This window comes from Mastigoproctus giganteus, chromosome 10, assembly GCF_048544385.1.
Source record: "Mastigoproctus giganteus isolate SK-2022 chromosome 10, ASM4854438v1, whole genome shotgun sequence".
Classification (NCBI taxonomy): Eukaryota; Metazoa; Arthropoda; class Arachnida; order Uropygi; family Thelyphonidae; genus Mastigoproctus; species Mastigoproctus giganteus.
Window position 1 is genome coordinate 38,954,085 of NC_143584.1, and position 22,751 is coordinate 38,976,835.

Below are 22,751 nucleotides of genomic sequence, written 5' to 3' on the forward strand. Positions count from 1 at the left end.
AAGTGTGGTATGCATCCAAAGTTGCAACTGGGAATGAAAACATTTCTAGATGTGTTTTTGTTAACTTTTTTAATTTTTTCTTAAATTTATTTTGGGTATGTAGGACTACCTCTAATTTTACTAATAACTAATTTTCCATGTAATATAGAAAACACTGTTTTTGAGTATTATGTTTTGTGATTTACATTTCATAATTATGTATTGTAATAGATTTGTAGAAAAGATATGAAAGGTGAATAGAGTTCATTGGACTTTTATAAATGCATATTCTATTCATTTCAAATAAAATATGTAATGGTTTATTTCATATCTGTAATATGAACCTACTGGCTGATTGAATTGAAAATCTTTTAACTGTAAAGTTTCTGATTACATCTCATTGAAATATTTTGTATTTAATTTCTCTTTAAAAGAAAAAATTCAAAAGAAGTATGGAGAACTGAAAGGTGAATTAATAATAGTAGAACTACAGAAGGGAACCAATCGATTGGGTCTCAGTTTAGCTGGCAACAAGGACCGGACTAAGATGAGTGTATTTGTATGTGGTATGCATCCAAATGGAAATGCAGCAAAAGATGGTCGTATTAAAATAGGAGATGAATTATTAGAGGTGAGTATTAAATAATAATAATAATAAAAAATTTCATTCAGAATTTGTCTACCTTTAGTGATCTGAGTAATTCAATTTATTTTGTGATTTAAGCAGTTGACACCAACCGTGTTAAAGCATGTTGAATTAAAATAAAATAAATAAACACAAAAACCAATTAAATAATTTAATACTACTCGGATAAAATGATATAAAAATACTAATTGCAATAAATACTATTTAAAATAACTTTACAATTTACAATAAATTATACTGTAATAAAAGTGTTAAATCCAATAAAATATACAGAGATAAAAGCGTTAAAACCAAAGCTTTCGAAGGCATCTGCCTCCTTTTTCAACAGCACACTTTACTTTGCAGTACACCCTTAAATACCTGCAGGCTCACGGCAATCCTCACGTGGTTCAGAAACACGTGCAATGTTCTCCTCATGTGTTACGGAACTGGAAATGGCTCGGGAGTGTGCCAGGCGGAATTGTTCATCCCGTCCAAGGATCACTGCCTCAAAGAGGGGATGAATACATATTCCCCTGTCCCTATTGATAGTATTGTTGTCAGCAGAACAAATCCACAAGCTCTCGAGCCACTTGCAGTCCCAAAACCTATGCGCCCGATCAATGATAACCGCTTCGTGCGGGCGCATAGGTTTTGGGACCAGCATCGAGCCATGATGATTGAAGAGGTTGAAGAAATGTACACCGAAATTGAGAGTCTTCTAGATGAGCAGAAAACCCACTACACTATTATTATGGGGGACTTCAATGCTAAGGTTGGAAAAAGACAAAACAGTGCAGAAAGGGGAACTATAGGAAATTTTGGAATTGGTGAAAGAAATGAAAGAGGTGAAAGACTTGTGGAATTTGCAGAATCTCAAGGATTGTCAGTAATGAACCCTTTTTTTTGAAGAAAAGAGTGAACAGAAAGTGGACATGAAAGAGTCCAAATGGATTAACAACTAATGAAATTGACTTCATCCTCACTAACAGAAGATATATATTGTGAATTATGTTACTGTCCTGAATAAATGAAATGTTGGAAGTGATCACAGAATGGTAAGATGCACACTTGATATAGAAGTAGGAAAAGAAAGGAAAAAACTGACTCAAGTAAATAATACAAAGGTCTTTGAAATAACAGAAGAGGAGAAAGAGCAGTATGTACTGGAACTTAAGAACAAGTTTGAGCTTCTGCAGACTGCTCAAGACCAAGATATTGACGAGGAATATTACAACTTTCTGAAGGTGATAAAGCCCAAGAAACCTATAGGGAAAAAGAAATCCAAAGAAGAAAAAAATAGTCAAGAAACACTTATTATGATGAACCGAAGGCGACAAATGAAGAGCAAGATAAACACTGATAAGGAGAAAATTTAGTATACTGAGTTAAACAAAGCCATTAGAAAGAGACTCGGATTTAACACAAGAAAAGTAGAACAAGCATTAAGGGAAAATAAAGGACTTAAATCAGCAGCCATGAATAATACAGCAGCAGTAATACAGAAAGACAAATGATACGGAAAGTGAACAATAGCGATGGTGTACTTATAAATAGCAGAGAAGGCATAATTCAAATAACAGAAGACTACTATAGAGGATTATACAAGGAGCGAGTGATGCCAGCAGTGGGGAAGATGGATCGCAAATTAGCAACACGTAGTAGTAGTAGTAGTAGTGGCACTTGATGCAAGAAAGCAGTGTAGGAGCTTATGCAGCATCAGCCAAAAAAAAAAAAAAAAAAAAAATCACACCATACCCTCCAATTGCCTGTCCAGTTCCTCCTTAAATTTATTTAACCTATCAACTTCCACAACGACAGATGGAAGTTTGTTCCAGCAATTAACCACCCGCTGGCTAAAGGCAAATTTCCGTACATCTATTCTACATCTGTCTTTTCTTAATTTGAATTTATGCCCCCTTAGGTTCGTAATCTGAACAAGTGGAAGGATCCCATCAGAATTCAAGCGTGCTCAACCCATTCAAGGTCTTATACACCTCAATCAGATCACCGCGCAGGTGCCTAGTCTCCAGCCACTGCAATTTGCAGAACTTAAGCCTCTCTTGGTAAGAGGATCCCTTCATTCCCCTCACCAATCGTGTTGCTCTTCTCTGTACACGCTCAAGCAAATCTACATCCTTCCTAAAATGAGGCCTCCAGACCTGTACGCAGTACTCAAGGCATGGCCTGACCATTGCCTTATACAGAGGGACAATCACCTCCTTTTCCCTGCTAGCAAAATTCCTATATATCATTGACAAAACCCCATGACCTGCCCTAGCAGCCTGTCTACATTGCTCAGAAAACTTCATATCTGACTGCACAATTACTCCCAGGTCTTTTTCATTTTCTACCACCTTAAGTGTAGTACCACACAGTTGGTACGTTTCTCTGGGGTTACTTCTACCCATATGCAGTACTTTGCATTTGTCAAGGTTAAACTTCAGTTGCCACTTCTTAGCCCATCTGCCCAAATTATCTAGATCCTGTTGCAGTAGCACACTGCCATTACTGTCATTAACAACCCTGCCAACCTTCGTGTCATCTGCAAACTTCGACATTAAGCCTGATATACCTTCATCAATATCATTGATAAATATACAAAACAACAGTGGCCCCAACACTGAACCCTGTGGGACTCCACTAATAACATTAGTCCACGAAGAGCAGCACCCATTGATTACCACCCTCTGTCTTCTCCCACTTAACCATCCTTTTATCCATTGTAGCAACTTACCCTTAATACCATTCTGCTCCAATTTGTACAGTAGTCTTCCATGCGCAACAGTGTCAAAAGCTTTCCTGAAATCCAAGTATATGATATCAAAATTATTTTTTGCATCCAGTTCCTTTGTGACCACATCATAATAACCAATCAAATTTGTCAGACAAGACTTTCCCTTAACAAACCCATGCTGTGTCTGAATTATTGCTGCAGTCTTGTCTAGATGATCCTGCAATGCATCTTTAACCAGTGACTCCATTATTTTACCCGGAACAGAAGTTAAACTAACTGGTCTGTAATTATTCGTGTCACCCTTCGAACCTCCTTTGTGAATTGGGGATACATTTGCACATCTCCAGTCCGTGGGAACCTCCCCTGAATCCAAGGATGCTCTCATAATTATGGCTAAGGGTTTGCTTAGTTGCTTTGCTGCCTCCTTTAATATAACTGGATAGATCCCATCCGCCCCAGGTGCCTTTCTTATGTTTAACTTCAACAATTTCTCCTCCACTTTGCTCTCAGTTATTACAAAATCATTAAGCACACTGCTACAATTTGATAACCTTCTTCCATTTTCAAACTGTAATGATTCCTCACGTGTGAATGTAGATGCAAAATACTCATTCAGTTTGTTTGCTATCTGAGCAGGATCATCAACAGTCGAACCATCGATGTCAAGTGGACCAATCATATTCAGCCCCTTCCTTTTAGAGTTTATATAAGTAAAGAAATCCTTGCTGTTTTTCTTAGCATCTTTTGCCAAAGATTTCTCGTAATCCGCCTTTGCCTGCCGAACCTCCTTTGTGACCTGATTACAGACTAGCTTATATCTGCTACATACAACATACGCAATCTTCTTCCTGATGAGGTAAAACAGGCGTTGAAGAAAATGAAGAATCAGAAAGCCCCGGGGGAAGATGAAGTTACTGTAGAGTTGTTAAAATTGGGAGCAAGAGACATAACACGAAAACTGGCAAGGCTCTATCACAAAATGCATTAGAAAATGTGTGATGCCTAAGCAGTGGAATAATGCAATCATAGTTTTGCTGCATAAGAAAGGAGATAAATCAGAAATTGGAAATTATAGACCAATTAGCTTGTTATCCCACATCTATAAGTTGTTCACAAGGGTTATTACTAACAGATTAGAAAGAGTACTTGATGAGAATCAACTGAAAGAGCAAGCTGGCTTTAGGACAGGATTCTCAATTGTGCTACCTCCTTTATTAGTGCTACCTCCTTTATTAGACTAGACAAAGACAGTAGGAAATTTAATATTGAGAAAGGAGTTCGACAAGGAGACACAATATCCCCGAAGCTGTTTACTGCTGCCCTTGAGGAAACTTTTAAAAAATTAGACTGGTTGCAGAAAGGAGTCAATGTGAACAGAGAGTACCTAAACCATTTACGATTTGCAGATGACATTGTGGTCATAAGCCACGATCCCAAAGAATTAGTGGAATATCTTAATCAGTTATGCATAGTTAGTAACGATTTTGGACTAAATATGAATATGGCTAAAACAAATGTAATGATGAAGAAGCTTTTTTTTTTTTTTTTTATGTGAACCCCAAACACGAGCGGTATTAGAACCTATAGGTAGTTAGTACCATGCTTGGGTCGGAGGTTGAGAAGACGAAGGAAGATATTTGTTGACATTGGAATTGAACTTCTGTAGATTGTAATTTTCAGGAAATACATATGAAGGAAGGTTGCTCCAGAAAACGGCAGTTGAAGGAATAAATTAGCAAGATGAAAAGTTGGTTCTGTGGGTTTGAAGTTGGACAGTAAATGGATGTTGGCTGTTGGCGGCACGTGTTTTGAAAGAGAGAGAGCGGGAATTATAGAAGCCAATTCAGAAGAACAGTGCCCATGGAAGTATCTGTAGAAGAAGCATGCAGCAGAAACAGTACGTCTATGAGAAAGTGAGTGGAGAGACTCTGTTAGAGATGAATCATTAATTAACCTAACTGCCCTCTTCTGAATGGAATCAAGAAGCCTGAGAGAGGTTTTGGGAGCACTGCCCCAGATGTGGGAACAATATTCCATGGCAGTGCGGATTTGCAATTTATACAGAGTGAACAGCTGTTTGGAAGAAAAGTAACGCCGAGAGCAAAAGAGAAAACGAAGTTTTTTAGATGCAGAGGAAGCAATATTTGTAATGTGCTTGTGCCAAGAGAGATTAGAAGTCAGGGTAATCCCTAAAAGAGATATATCATTTTGTCTAGAAATCGGAGTGTCACTAAAGATAAGCATAGGAGCAGAAGAATCCTTTTTGCGAGATATAAGACAAGACTGAGTTTTAGAAGGGTTCAAATCAACTAATTTGTCTTTGCCTCACTGGAGAATTACCTGAAGATCGGTATTTAAGGAATTGGTTGCAGATTTTCGAGAACTTGAAGCTGATTGAGCAGGACAAGATTTCTCAAAATGGAAAGTGAAATGCAATGTGCTATCATCGGCAAAACTATGGATAGGATTTCCAGTCAATGGAAGAAGGTCATTAATATACAAGAAGAAAAGAGTGGGGGAAAGAACTGAACCTTGGGGGAAGCATTAGTGGGGGCACCGGCACTAATGATTGAAGGAGCTTTAATTGAAAAGATGGAGTCATATACTTATCTGGGACAAGTTATTAGCTGTAATAATGATAAATGGCTGGAAGTCAAGAGAAGAATAAATTTTGGATGGATAGCATTCAGGAAATATAGTCACATACTGAAGAGCAATATCCCAGTTTGTCTGAAACGTAAAATAATGAACCAATGTATACTCCCCACCATGACTTATGGGAAGTGAAACTTGGGCACTCACCAAAAGAATGGAAGAGAAGCTGAGAACTGCACAGCGAAGAATGGAGCACATTGTATTGGGAATCAGACTGTTAGCTAAGAAGAGAAATACATGAATTAGGCAGCAAACTCAAGTAAAGGACATTCTTATCAAAACTAAAGAACTAAAATGGTCTTGGGCAGGACACATAGCTCGAAGACATGATGAGAGATGGACTAAGAAAATAACAGAATGGTACCAAGAGGAGCTAGAAGAAAACCAGGAAGACAATGGCAAAAGTCGATAGATGAAATTCATGGGTTTGTGGGTTGTAAATGGATGGCCATTGCACAAAACAGAAGGAACTGGAAAGTTGCTGAAGAGGCCTTCATCCTGCAGTGGATTGAAAATGGCTGATGATGATGATGAGCCAATCAGCAATTAATGCATCCGAGACGAAGATTCCCACACTCAAAGTAGCCACTCATGGATGTGGGTGGTAAAGGTCCATGAGATGAAGCATTCATTTGGTGGTTGTTTATTCTATTTACATGTGTTGGAAATTTATTGCACTAACATATTTTATTAATTGTACTATTAATAAATTAAATAATAATAATAGCGATAGCCGTGTGCAGTTTTTGCCGATCGTGTTATAAAGTTTCTAATTTAATAGAATAAAGAGATGCCATGTCTGGTAAAAGTAGTTCAATGAATCCTAGTGCAATATTCGGAGGATGGAATCTGGTGAAAGCCACCCTAATGTGTGTTGGGCTGTGAATATGCCTCCATCGGCTATTATTACAACTGTGAAGAATGCAAATAAAATAAAACAATCGATGCAAAATGGTAGGTAAAATATTTCGTGCACAGAACCTAACCCTGTGATTTCTGATTGACTCCCTTGTATAAAGGGTTCCATTTGCGCCTTGCGCAAATTGTATAAAGGGTTACATTTGCCCTCCCCCCTTCCCCCCAGGAATCTAAACCCAGTGTAAATCGAAGGCTACCTGTATTGTATATACTCTTATCTGCTGGAAATGTTACTACTGTATTTCCAAGAGGGGAAATTTTTTTGATTTATTCAACATTTAGTTGCAGAGTAATTTTTGTAAACATCATTAGTTATAAAGTAAATTTTAATGAAAAACAGCACATGACATTCTTTCTTCAACTAGAAAACTTTGGATAGTAAAACTGCCAAGGGCTAAACTAGACAGAAATCATAACACATCTTGAATACTGCACGTAGGTCTGGAGGTTTCATTTTAGGATGAATGTAGAGCTGCTGTAATAGGTACAGAGAAGGGACAGCAAGATTGGTGAGGTGGAAAAAAGGGGTGCTTTTACCAAGAATGGCTTTTGTTTTGCAAAAAGGAGCATCGGGAGACAAGTCACCTGCGAGGTAAACTGATTGAGGTGTTTAAGGCTTTGAATGGAGCATAAATTCAAATTGAGGAAGGATGGTTGCAGAATAGGTATGCAGAAGTTTGCCTTCAGCCAGCAGGTGGTTGATTGCTGCATTTCAAACATTGTTGTGGACATGGATAATTTGAATAAATTCAAGGAAGAACTAGGCAAATTATTGGAGGGATGGATATGTGAAATGGACTTTTTTTTCCCCATTTTTTTTTTTTTTTTTTTCCAGCTGATGTTGTATAAGCTTGCTTTCTTGCATCATTTGCTACTATTAATACCAATATGGAAAACATTGAGGCTATGCTTGAACCCTGGGGAATTCCCCGATTATCATTAGTCCAAGAACTGCAGTCTCCATGGAAATCACTTAACCCACTTAACCATTTCTTCATTCATAGCAGGAACTTGCTCCTAATGACAGTGTTACAATTTTGACAGTAGTTTTTCATGTGGAATGGTATTAAAAGGTCTTCTGAAATTTAAGCATATTTAGTCAGATGCCAGAATTCAATTTTGCAGCCAGTTGCTCTGTTAGTTCTTATTAGCATACAATGTGATTGGTCAGATAAGACATCCCCCTTAACAAATCTATGCTGTGATTGCCATTTTACTGTATTTCTGTCTGTGGTTCTGCATTACTTTTTTAACCTGTGACTCTTATTTTTCCTCGAACAGAAGTCAACATACAGTTCTGTGATTATTTACTTCATCCTTCATTGTGTAATTCCATAACTTAATAGGAAAGTGTGGAAACCCTTTTCAGAACGGAATGCAGTTTCTGAGTGGGCTTTGCTATTATTTTAAAATCTGTGTCCCTGAAAAGAATATTCAGCTGTTTGTACCATTGCTGGACACATGGAATTGTAATAAAATGTTTTTCCCCCCCACCTTGTTGTTGTTTCCATTATTAACCAACCTTGATTTGGCCTGCAACCTAATATTGTTTATGGTACATAGCAAAAACCCCCCTGTTTAAAAACCTCTATGAAAATTCTTCAATTTCATGGTCTAATGCAGTCTGCGTTGTCGTATATTTGTATGTATTTGTGAATTGATTTAAAATTGTAGAAGGTTTATAAGCAAAAGGATGATAACTCGAATAATGTATTAACACTATCTGACAAACGCAGGGATGTTAGTACATTATTTGAGTTATTATCCTTTTGTTTATAAATGTTCTATTATTTTAAATCAACTCACAAATGCACACAAATTATGATGATGCAGACTGCATTAGACCAGGAAATTAAAGAACTTACAGGTTTTTAAATAGGGTCTATTCGCTACGTACCATAAACAATATTAGGTTGCAGGCCAAAGAAAGTTGGTTAATAATGGAAACAACAACAAGATGGGAAAAAACATTTTATTAAGATTCCATATGTCTAGCAATGGTATAAACAGCTCAATATTCTTTTCAGGGACACAGATTTTAAAATAATAGCGAAGCCCACTAAGAAACTGCATTCCATGCTGAAAAGGCGTTCGGCACTTCCCTCTTCAGTTATGGAATTACACGATGTAGTATATAATATATTTTCCATGCGGTAATTGTGATTCTTTGTATGTCAGATCTATGAGGTATCTTTTGGATAAAGCAACATGCGGCGTTTGTTAGGGCAATGAGGATCATGTCTTCTTGTTGAAAGTACAGCACAGTTACACAAGACTTTTAATTGTTGAAACTTTAGAAATTAAAATCAAAAACAATATGATTAACATACAGAGACCTATTCTCATATCGGATTCATAGACTTTTTCGTATATGCCTGTTAGCAGATTACCTCTTAGTAATAATAGCTTGGGGATAGTTCACATTAGAAAGTTGGATTCCTACCTGTGATCACGACAGTATGTCAAAGTTTTGTCCCTTTAGGAAGAATAATTTTAAAGTATATTCATCATTGTATATTATACTAATATTAATGGTTTTATTTTTAAAACATTTGACGTAATGTTTTCAGTTTCTCAAGGTTGCGTGGTGTATTGGATAGATCTGGGATCGGGTTGAGGGCCTTCGGCTGTGATCCTGGGGGTGTCTGGTCATTCATGGACTTAGAGAATTGATCGAATTTATTGGATTTTAATGAAGTGTATAGTTTAATAATTTTAAATTTCGAACTATTTGTAAACAAGAATAAGGAGTCAAATATGGAGAGTTTAGAAGGGAAGTAATCTTATGAAGAAAGATAGAGGTAATGCTTATGAAAATTTTAAAATTAAATTTTTATATATCAATTTACTGATGTCAGTTACTACCTATCCACAAATGTTGCTAATTTTATCTGTCACAGCTGTTACTTGTGCAAAGATATGCAATGTACTGATAATGTTCTAATCTTTGTGTTGGTATATAGCTACCAACACGAACTGCAGGTCTTTTGTATTGAGTCACAAAATGAAATGATGATAATGGTACACAATCATCATTATTTACCCAAGTTTCACTCAAAACTAATATTTTGTTCTGTTGTATGATGGAGTCAGTTTCAGTGTCTCATGCATGATGACTATGTAAACTTTGTACATTCATTGATGTTATAGAAAAATTTCTTTATGAAGGAAATCATTCACTTTGTTGAAATATTCTCCATTTCCTTTAAGAGTTCAACATTACTCATTCCCTTTTCTGTGGTGTAATATGAAATCATTTTAAGGATTAGTTATATGTAAACCTTTCAATCAGGTCACGTGAGATAACGCTACTTATACAAGTTGCTGTTAGTGATCTTTCTTGTAATCATATACCACTTCTTCAAAGGTTCCCCCATGAGAATTACATGATTAAAGCACATGCAGTCACTAAATGAAGTTGAATTCATCTGCACATCCGTTGTCTATTATTCTTAAACAGAATTATTGTTGACTATTTAACAATAGGCATATATTCATCGGTATAGATTTTTCTTTCTTATATTGTCTATGTCACAAATGAAGATTGCCTCCTATTTTTTTCTCAGGAAATTTTATCGATGTATTCTAATGCAGCAGGTGCACCATTTATCATTCCATTTACAATGTCTATATTTGTGGTAATCATATACGGTTTTCCCTTTAAGAATGAAAGTATATATGAGATCCATTGTTTTGCTCATTGCCATTTTATGAATTTTATATTTCTTACTCAATTGTTCTTCCGAATTATATCCGGCGGTATACACCGTGGGCAACAACTTTGTGCATTCCTTCCTGAGATAAGACACAATTATTGTAGTCATTAACATTGTTATATGTTAGAAACAACTGAATACTATGAGTACATCAATGGCACACATCTTTTTAGGAACAAATCTCAATTTGATAGTTTTAAGTTCTTCGAAAGTTAATGTTTCTCCTTCACCTATTTTTGTAAGTAATGTCGAGAATATTTGAAGATTAAATGCACAAGGAATAATGTGATATGGGTTTAAATTAACTATATAATATCAGTGTAGATACACCTTAGTTTACCCATAAATTAAACTACTTACATAGTGTGAAAGGCATTGTTTTTAATTGTATCTCATATTGTGGCTGCCTTCACAACGAGATACCAGGTATTGCACTACTTCGAATAAGTATCGCTTCTCTAGTAGAGAAGACTAATGTTATTTATTCCCAGTGGATACCACCACCCAGACACCACCATTCCAAAGCTGTTGAACGATGCCTGTCACAGCTCTCATGCCTTTCACACTACGTAAGTAGTTTTCATTTATGGGTAAACTATGGCGTATCTACACCGATATTATTTAGTTAATTTAAACCCATATCATATTATGCCTTGTGCATTTAATCTTCAAATATTGTATCATTCTGTGTACACCGGTGTTTCCCAACCTTTTTTTTACCATGCCCCACCTAAGTCTTTCTAAAATTCTGATGCCCCCTATGTAACGTTGGGAAACACCGATATACATATTTTTTATATTCAAAAATTGAATTATTCCCTAAATGAAGCCTAATTACAACTTGTTCAGGACACGAGACTTAGGTTTTAGGAAGAAATCATTAGGAAATTATTAAGAAAAAAATAGTAAGTAAATTTTCAAAACATATAATAGACATTGTGATATCCAGTCGATTTCTTTTCTTTAGTAACAAATCATTTATGGCACTAAATCCACATTCAGCTAAATATGAAGATGGAAACGGTAACAATAGCTCTCTTGCAAAGTTGGTTGAATTTGGGTATTTAATTTCTGTTTCATCACAAAGCTATGCCATCGCTCCTTTTATATTGAATAAAGTTTTAACTGACTCATCATTTTGCATTTCTGAGAATTCTTCTTGGTACTGCATTTACATCAGACAAATCCACTAACATTGGTTGCATCATCCAGGTTGGAAAATCAATTTGTTTTAAATCAAAAAACCTTTCTTTTAAATCATCGGACAGAATTTTCAGATGATCAACAATAACAAAATACAGTGGTATCAGTCACTTCACATTTTTGCAGACAACGAAACTGTTCAAACATTTTTTAAAAATATATTTTTGACATAATTTAATAAATGTAATGAAACCAAATGTCTTCGCTTTTGCATCGACGAGAGTTTTATTTGTTCCTTGAAGTTGTTTGTTTAATATATTTAGTTTTTCAAAGATATCGGCTAAATAACTCACAAATGCTTTACCATCGACTGTTAACAGATGCGTCATTTTAGGTTTGTCACTTAAAAAGTCACTAATAGTATCAAATAGTTCCATAAATCTTTTCAAGCAGTTCCCTTTCGAGAGCCACCTTACTTCAGTGTGAAGGAAAAGTCTCACATGGTCTTCATTTTGTTCTTCACAAAAAAGCTTGTAGAGACACAAGTTTTCCCTATGAATAACACAATGCACAAAGAAGCATTTCTGGATTCTCATCTTTCATCAATTTTAAGCAGCCATTTTTCTTGCCCATCATATTAGGAGCACCATCTGCAGCGCAAGATGTTATATTTTTCATTGATATATTATTGTCATCTAAGTAATTTTTTAGCTTATTATATATATCTTTGGAGGTAGTGGTGCTCTCTAATGATTTACAGAATAACATTTCTTCAGCAAAATTACCTTTATCAATATATCTCACATAAGTTATCAGTACGGCTTCACTGTCTCTCAAAGTTGATTCATCCATTTGCACTGAGAATTTTCTTGTTTTCAGTTTTCCAACAAGTTGTATTTCAATATCTTCACTCATTTCATCTATTCTTCCGCTAACAGTATTGTTATTGAGTGGCATAGCTTTCACGTCTTTGTCATCTTTTTCCAGAACTGTTTTAAGAAATGCTGATATTGATGGTTTGATTAAATTCTCTCCTGTAGTATGATTTTTCCCAGATTTAGCAATGAGTAAAGAAATTTCATAACTAGCCTTATGAGTACGATTGACAGTTGCAGTATGAGCAATAAACAGAGACTTTACCAACAATTCTTCTTTTGTACAAGTTAAGTCATAGTAGGCGGTTGTTTTAAACTCTAGACGAGCAATTTTTGAATTGCCCCCCTGAACAATCAAATTTCCCCCATGTGGGGCGTGGGACCCACGTTGGGAAACACCGGTGTACACCATTTGGCATCTCTCATATTGTGGAACCACTTCACAACTGTGATGGCATGTTTGCATTATCTGGGTACCTGCCCACCCACTGATAATAGACCAACAGCTTTGAAACGGTGCCATCTGAGTGGTGGTATCCACTGAGAATATATAACGTTCAGTTTTCTCTACTAGACATGCTACTTATTCGAAGTAGTGCAATACCTGGTGTCTCGTTGTGAAGGTAGCCACAATATGAGATACAATTAAAAATGATGCATTTCACACTATGTAAGTAGTTTACTTTATGGGTAAACTATGGTGTATCTACACTGATATTATATAATAACGTCGAGAATGTAGTATGAGGCTGTCATACAGCTTGTACAAGTTTGTGAAATTGTAGTGAGTACCATAATATCAGACCAACCAACGAATTCTTTAATTCGTTGGTTGGTCTGATAAAGCTGTATATAATAGCCGTTGCACACACAGGAGGTAATTGGTGTAAATCTCCTATAAAATATACGTCACGAGTTCATGAATTACTGTTATTTGTTTTAGACACATCTATTATTAACAATTCTGAACTTATCATACTGACTTCATCAATTATAATTGCATGTACATGTTGTTTCATTATCAAGTGGCTGGTTATTCGACTTACTGTATCATTCGCTATTGTGGCGGCTCTGTAGCCAGGTGGGCAGGAGCAGCAGTGCATAGCACACGCTTCTTGATTAGACTGGGGTTCGAGCCCTTGCCCACCAAGTACAGAGGATGCGGAAAGGTCAGGGAATGACCACTGCACATCCCCGGAGCAATATGGCCTTAGTTGCTAATGCTCCTAAAAACCAAATAACAAACAAACAAGCATTTGTCATTGTTTTCATATATGCTTTCAACAAGAGATTCCCCCCCCCCCCCCCATAATGATGGAACTCGCATTATGTCTCTTTCATTATACACTTTTTTACCATTACAGCATATTGTATTGTGTGTTGTTTCTCACATATTATGGTTAAACAGTTACGTGAATTATTTAACCATAATAATATATGTGTATGTGGGGTTCCGCTGTGTTGAAATTTGATTTTGAAATAATCTACAATATAATATTCTCCAAAGGAACTATAATTTCTCGTGTATTTCCATTAAACAGTTAGGTGAATTGTTCAACCATAATAATATTTGTGCATGTGGACTTCCTCTGTGTTTAAATTTGATTTGTTTGAATTAATCTACAACATGATATTCTCCAAAGGACTATAATTTTTTAATTTAAAAATTGAGAGCGTACTTTCAACACAGATTAAGGCCACATGCATAGCTGGAACTATGCAATCCCATGCCTGGGGCAAAAGTGTTATAAGTACGCCCCCATTATATGCAGGTAGTCAATCTTTCAGTAGCGTAGACTTGGAAGACCAGGAAGACTTGTTGCTCCCAGACACCGAGTTTGTGCCCCTGAAGCTCGGCGCCCGGGAGAAATACCCACCCCTATGCAACCCCCTTGAAATCTTTATGAATTTATAAAAATTAAACGGTATACAATTTGCATTTATTTATTAATAAAATAATTTAAATAATACAATGAATGTAACAAAACAAAAATATCAAAGAAAAGAAACTTACAAATATTCGTTTATATCTACAGAGAATTTAATTCTATACAAACTACAAAGAAAGTACGTATAACTACAAAGAAATTGGAAAACCAGATAGTTGGTTTATATATTTAGTATAAAATCATAGAAACAAAAAATATTGTAAAATATAGTACTTTTAACATTATAACATTAACTGAAAATATACAGTGAAAGTGTATTATTTTAATTGAATTTTTCTCACTTTGAAGGACCTTTCACAAGACACTACTGTTACAGGCAGGGTAAGAAAAATTCATAGCGCTATTTCTATATTTAGATAAGATTCTATTAGGCAATACTTGTGAATGAATTGGAGAAGTTGTAAAGGGATTACAGATTTTATATCCTGATTTTTTAAATATCTGTTGAAATATCAACAGATATTTAAAAACTTGTTTTTCCTCCAGTGGTTAGCACTGGAGGACAAATCAAAAATCTCAGAGGTGTGACATCACAAAACGAGACATTCTTTATAGAAGTTTGTAACTGGATTTCTCTGTTATTTTCGAAATTTATAAAACACTGTTCCTTCCTGATATTTTTTTTTCCATAAGTGATTATAAATCCCGAATTTATAATATTTTTCACACCCACAAAATCACAAAAATTTCTGAAATCATAAGTAGCAAGTACAAAGTAATGCAATATTTCTTTTAATAAAATTTTTATTTTTATTTTGAACAAAGAACACAAGTTGATCAGATGCTATTATCCGTGTTGGGAATCCACCTTAATCTTTTGATTGGCTATAGAAAACAGTTGACTAGGATGACTTCTTGGTATGTGGGATCGGTAGCTGCATACGTCTTACGTTCCACTTACATTGCGGAACGGTAATCCCTTTAACCCTTAATTTGCTCTTTCTAATTGCTTAAATTGCCTAAAGGCCAGAGATGGAAACAAAGCATACAAAGTTAAGTCTCTCATAATCCATTTGTTATATAGAAATTTTCTTTGTTCTACAGAAACTTTTAAATGTAATTACCAAAAGGAATTTAAAAAATTCACTATAAAGAATTTCGTTAAACTCAGGTCCAACTGTAATTAAATAAAAATGAAGCAATTTTAAAATATATAACTGGTCAGATGCGTCCTTAAAATGCTGCACCTGGGGCTGGCTCCCCACTTGCCCCACCCTAGTTGCGGCTCTGTCCGCATGCACATGTTACAGGATCTCTGTTCATTAGAATTGCTTGCTCTTTATATGGTAAAGACATTACTTCTTTAGTTATTATTTCTCTAGTATATCAAAATATATATAACTACATAGTTAATGTTAACTATTGTTTTCATATATACTTCCAACAGTAAAATTTTTTCCATAACCATGGAACTCATACTATATCTGTCTCTTATATTGTATATTTTTATACCATTTCAATATGTATTCTTTCTCTGTATACATATATTCTGTCTCTCATCTTGTTACTGTATCACACATGTTATAAACTGAATTCATTCTACCATCCCCATAACATGAATGTTACTTTATTTCACCTTTTTTTCATAATGCATTTTTTCTAATGGCTTTTTGTAATGCAAATATTCAGCTAACCCCACTAAAGATGTTTCAATGGAAAAAAAAAAAAAAAAAACACCCTCCCCCATACTCTAAACCAGGGGTTGGCAAACAATGGCCAGCGGGCCAAATCCGGCCTGCCCCCTCTTTTTAATCCGACCTGCCGGTTAATATTGTTTTTTACATGAAAAAAATTAAAAATAAATCAAATTACGCGCTGCAATAGCTGATAGTCGAGTTGAGAATAATGACTGCACGTGCCGCTACTAGCATCGCATATTTGCATTCTGTCGTCTACCGTAGAACAAGTGTTGCCAGTCTCAGTTTTGCTCTAGCGGAGCACGTGGTACTGTCTGTCATGGCACTCTGCGATCTTTTTTTTCCCTTTTATTTATTACCCACAGTTTCCATGTCATCCTCAAGACCAAATATGAAGAGAAAAGTGGATTTGGAATGTTGTGCTTTTAAAGCTGAATGGAGTGTGAATTATTTTGTCATAGAAATAAATGACAAAGTATCATGTTTATTATGTAATGACACAATAGCTGTGCGAATAAGAGTACAATATATGCCGTCATTACAAAAGTAAGCACGCAGCACAATATTCAAAACTCGCAGAAAATCAACGGAAGCTAAAATTGGAAAGTTTAAAACGTAATGCATCATCACAACGCAATTTATTCGTTAAAATAAAAAAATGATAATGAAGCAGTAACTAAAGGAAGCTTAAGAATAGCTCATTTATTAGCTAAGAAAGGGAAACCATTTACTGATGGTGAATTAATTAAATCATGTTTACTTGTGGGAGCCGAAGAAATGTGTCCAGAGAAAATGGATTTGTTTCGATCTGTCAGTCTTTCGGCGAGAACAACTGTTAAAAGAGTTGAGGACATCGGGAGCCACATCAAGAGTCAATTAAAAGACAAGGCAAAAAATTTCAAGTGATTTTCGTTGGCTCTTGATGAATCTACAGACATTAGTGATACTGCCCAATTGTTGCTGTTTATTCAGTGAGTCAATACTAGTTTGGGATTACTGAAGAATTAGCTTCTATGAATAGTCTGCATGGAACAACTACAGGCGAAGATATCTTCAAGGAAGTTGAGAAAACGCTAACACAGTACAATTTGCAATGGAATCAGTTAAAATGTGTCACAACTGATGGTAGTAGAAATATGTGTGGAACGGGGAAAGGATTAGTTGGACAAATTTTTAAGGCTTGTGAAGAAGCTAAATGTTCAAAACCTCTGGTAATTCATTGTATTATTCACCAGCGGGCTCTTTGTGGGAAATACCTCAATCTGTCGTGTGTTATTGAACCAGTTGTGTCATCGGTTAACTTTATTCGCTCTCGTGGACTTAACCATCGTCAGTTTTGTGATTTTTTTTATTAGAGATTGAAGCCAGATATCCTGATCTACCCTACCATACAGCAGTTCGATGGTTCAGCAATGGAAAAGTTTTATTGAGATTTTTTGAACTCAGAGAAACAATAGAAATTTTTATAAATGAGAAAAACTGCCCAAAATCACTATTATCTAACAATGAATGAATGGCTATGGAAATTAGCATTTCCGCTAATTACAGACATCGTGGGATAACGAATTTAACTTAAAATTACAGGGGAAAACAGTTCTCATATGTGAAACGTCAGAAATTTGCATTGTTTGAAACACAAATCACATTAACCAAGTTTGACCATTTTCCATGCTGTAAAAAATTTCAAATATTAGCGAAATCCCCATTCCCAAAAAATTAGCGGCAGATATATTTTCTGAACTTAAACTACAGTTACAACAGCGTTTTTCGGACCTTGATGCATTCCATATTTCAAAATCCATTTGGCTGTACAATTGAGGATTCTCCATCAGACCTTCAATTGGAAGTGATTGATCTGCAAAATGATGATATGTTAAAGGTTAGGTTTAAAGAAATGGATCTAACCCAATTCTATAAATATCTTTCGGAAGATAAATACGGTCAATTAAAATCATATGCATGGGGATTTATATCTGTATTTGGGAGTACTTACCAATGTGAAAAGACATTTTCGAAAATGAAATATGTAAAATTGCAATACAGATCATTATTAACGGATGACCATTTGCAAACAACTTTAATGATAGGAAGTACTAACTTCGAACTCCAGTATGATGAAATATTATCTCAGAAATAACAATTACATTCGTCGCATTAGTACAAATAACCAGTTCTACATTACGTTTATTAATAAATGGAAATATTTTAATCTTTTTTTTTTGTAAGTGTCAGCATGTGTATAAATATTATGTAAAATATCACTTCCTAATAAAAAGATTTTGAAGCTGTTTTTTTTTTTTTTTTTTTTTGTTGCTCTATGAGTAGAATTACCCATGTAAATATCTTCGAGCTTGCTACCTGGCCCGCCGAGCCTAAAAATTTTACGATCTGGCCCTTTCCAAAAAAAGTTTGCTGACCCCTGCTCTAAACTATTCTTCTGGGTCTCTAACAAGGTCCCTAACAGAAAGTTTTGCCAATGAGACAGAAAATTTTATCTTTTTTATCTCAGCAAAATCCAGAACCGAACAGATATCAGGTCCAATACCTTGATACCCAATTGTACACTCCACCAGTGAAAATCCCTTAGGAAAATTATCACTCTCCTTCGTGCGGAAGGGGTTGGAAGGGCTAGCAGGCTTACTGAAATCAGTAAAATGCCTTCGTTCTGGAAACACTCGGAGACCAAAAGCGACGGGCACTCGGAACAACTCCTTCAAAAAACATTGGGAGAATATTGATTGTAGTAATATACTACAAGACACTACACTTATCCTGATGTAATCATGGAAAGTTAGCAAATAGGCCTTGATCTTCGGGTTGCATATTACTATATGTTTTCTCTAATAATGACTAACAGACTGATTTAAAATAACTTTATTAAAATAAATTAAAAATTAAAAATACATTAGATATAAGTTTAAATTGATATAAATAAAAGTGTTAAAATATAGGTAACATACAAGTAAAAAATGGATATAAAATAAAATATATATAGCAGCTTTCGGAGCTAAGTGTCTCTTCCTCAGCTAAACAGTGAATTGTGTACTGCATATATATATATATATACACGTTAAATAAACGAAATAATAGGAGGTGACTGAGCATGATCATGGATCACGTGTCTAGTGTCGATAATGCGAAATTACACACCCGTGACAAATGCCAGCACTCATTGCACTGAGATGAGCTGTCACCACCGTAACAATGCCTTTTCAGTACATCATCAGTGGGTTAATCCGTTGTTCTAAGTGGGCCGAGAGGTATAGGTCAAGAGCTACAGTAATTCTAGTAGATAGAGCTAAGCCCTTTCATTGCCTTTGTTCATTACCAGCACTACTGTTATTAGTGCAGCTGTGTCTTCTGCTATTTCATAAAAGTGCTTTGAAATTTTTAATAATGCCTGGAAAATGTTGTGTTCCTGGATGCCCTGGAAATTATAAAGGTGGTCCAAAAGTACATGTCTTTGGATTTCCATTGAAGGATACTGTTTCAACTAACAAATGGTTGAAAGCTATATTGAGAAAAGACTTTGTGCTATCTGAACATTCAAAGGTAAGCTTGCTAAAATAAGTTTTTTGTACGTTAATCTTTTGTACGTTTAGCAGTTATCTTAAATAGGAGTATTTTAACAATAATGAAACAATATTATATAAGAATATTATTTATTATTATTATTAATAGCAATATGATGCAAGGAAGCCTGAGGCTTATGCTGCACCAGTAAAAAAAAAAAAAAAAAAAAAAGTTCCAGAGTTACCCTGAGAGAGAGAGAGAGTGTGTGAGTCAAAAGTAGAAGGGAATCACCAAGAAATATTATGTATTCTCCGATACATAATATTAATTTTATTTATTGAAACTTTTAGTGTAGATAAATACACGAAATGTAATTATATGCAACCTTTTATAAACTATAGGCCTGTGTTATGTGGTCTGAGATATCCTTAGTTGTAAAAGCTATTAACAATCGTCTAAGACTGTGAGATGCTAATAACAAGTAAAGTGAAATTTGGAAGAGAGCATAGCATTTTATTTATATATTTCATATTGTTACAGGTAATGAGATTCATTTCGAGCCATCCCAGATAGTTAGATGGGCATCTAAATTTGATGGGGAAAAAAGAGAATCGCCGTAGATTTCAAGAATCCAAAATTAATTCATGGAGCTCTTCCATCACATTTTCCGAATTGAGCTATTTGTCATCACAGTCATTTACAAGAGACAGTCCCGAAAAGAAGTGAAGATTAGAAGAAAAAACTTTGAGAAGGCTCTGGAAAATAGTATTAAGAGTAAATATGATTATGAAAAAGCCTGAGAATTTCATATGTTCCCACAGCTATCAGAGTGCCTGAACAGACATATAGTACCTGAATTCTGGCAAGTTATTTCAAAAAATAACTGTATTATGTTTAATATTTCAGCCAGCACCTTCCATTGCCTATCCAGTAGTGTTTAGTGAAGATTTGATGTTGTTATTTGTACAGAGTACTGAAATTCATAATTTAGGAAAGTCAAAGTGAATAGAACTTCCTATGAAGGTGAATAGTTTCAATCAGATTACTGACATCTTAGAACAGATACCAATAATTGCCAACAGCAGTGATATTAATAATATTTTTTTTGTTTTAAATGCTGCTTAGTTTACTGAATTCAATTGTGGGAAACATTAATAGCGAGATACAGCATCAGTGTTTAACCCGTTCCCACTAGGACTATTATTTATTGTGAAGCCTAAAAGACAGATAGACTTGCGACTTTTATTTCCCAAATGATGATTGTGTTTTTTTTCATAATTCGGTTCATTTAAGTGACAAATAACACAGTATGTGCAAGAAAAATGGGTTGTCGTTTGTTTTTCGTGAAAATTTGATAGCGACTCACCAGTGGTTCGCCCCTCCTGTGGCACCAAGTATTGTCAATGAACGGGGATAAGCACCAGTGAGTCGCCAATGCACACGCTCTAATTACTTCCTGGTACCGCCACGAGCATTGTTTTCCAATTTGTTCATATTCTCTGAGACTGACAATAGTTATTGCCTCCATATTGACTTCATTTCAAATACATGCATCTGTGGAGAACATTTTGTTTATCACTATAATCTAGAGATTGAGATAAACTCTTTAGATATTTTGAATTTTCATTTATCATATTTATAGATACTTATTTCAAAAAAAATTTGAAATGAACTCCTACCTTTTTATGGAAAACGAGCTAAAGATGAATGTTTGATGAATAGAAGTGATAGTGATGATTCAGATATACCTCTTTTGAAAGAAAAAGGAGCCCGATAACATGATGAAAATTGTCCAGGGACATTGAGAACAGAGTTGGACTTGCGGACAAAAGAGAAGCCACAATATTTCTTTAGTGATGAATCTGACGATGGGTCAGAATTATATGATTTAGACATACATTCCAATTACAGTGACGGTGATGATAAGATTCAATCCTTAGCCGAATCTAATGAAAGTGATGAATATCGTGAAATCAGTGATGAAAATAATGACCCAAATTCTCAAGTAATCTCCAATGCATCTAAATCTGAAAATGTAATTTGGCAAGAGGTAGGAAAAACTAAAATTTCAATTAATGAATATAATAAAGATGCTGAAGTCCTTGTTGATCTTTTTCTAGTCAAAAAAAAAAGATTTATACTCGAATAATCTCATTAGGAAATCTATGAGTAGAGATCGTTTCCTAGATCTGCTGAAATATTGGCATTTCTCTGACAGTGAAACTGCCAATGGACAAGACTGTCTCAACAAAATAAGAATTTTATTAGATGAAGCCAATAGGAATTTTCAAAGCTTGTTAAAGCCAGGAAAAAAACTTGGTCATTGATGATAGTTTGATCCCTTGGTGTGGAAGGCTATGCTTTCACAGTATATCCCTAACAAATCTCATAAATATGGGGTTAAATTTTATAAATTATGTTTGCCCGAGAATATACTCATGAAATCTCTGTTTATACTGGAAAGAGTGATTCAGTGGTAGGTAAAGGACATTCTCATGTCGTCTCAATGAAACTGATGGCTAGTCTGCTCAATGAAGGACATGTTCTTTATTTGGATAATTTTTACACCAGTTTCCCTCTAGTGCAAGAATTATTAGAAAAGAAAACCTTTCTGTGTGGGATTCTAAGAAGCAATCGAAAAGGAATACCAAGGAATATTACAGTGAATATAACGAAATGGGGAGACATAATCGCTCTGGAGAATAACAAAGTAGTGAAAATCATGAAATGGATCGATAAAAGACCAGAAATTATGCTAACAACATGCAAAACTCATCAGTGTAAAATTATCGAGACAGGAAAGAACTATAGACCAATCCTTCACTACACCTATATCTGACTATAAGTACATTATAAATAAGCGATGCCTTGAACTATGGCAACATATCTGGCAGAATCAAGCCAGCAATAAGCTACTTGGCATAAAAAAATATCTAAAACCATGGAGATCTAGTATCCGTGAGAACCGACATGAAGTTGTATTAGCCCGATTAAGGATAGGCCA

The 22,751-nt window shown here is 35.1% G+C and overlaps 1 protein-coding gene across 1 annotated transcript in view; it reads left to right on the forward strand.

Annotated features, from left to right (window-relative positions):
- Positions 1-22,751, forward strand: part of LOC150078991 (multiple PDZ domain protein-like) — a 798,800-nt gene that overhangs the window by 283,995 nt on the left and 492,054 nt on the right. The window contains exon 10 of the mRNA XM_090382913.1: positions 414-610. Coding sequence (XP_090239039.1) covers positions 414-610 — 197 coding nt within the window. The remainder of the gene's footprint in view (positions 1-413; positions 611-22,751) is intronic.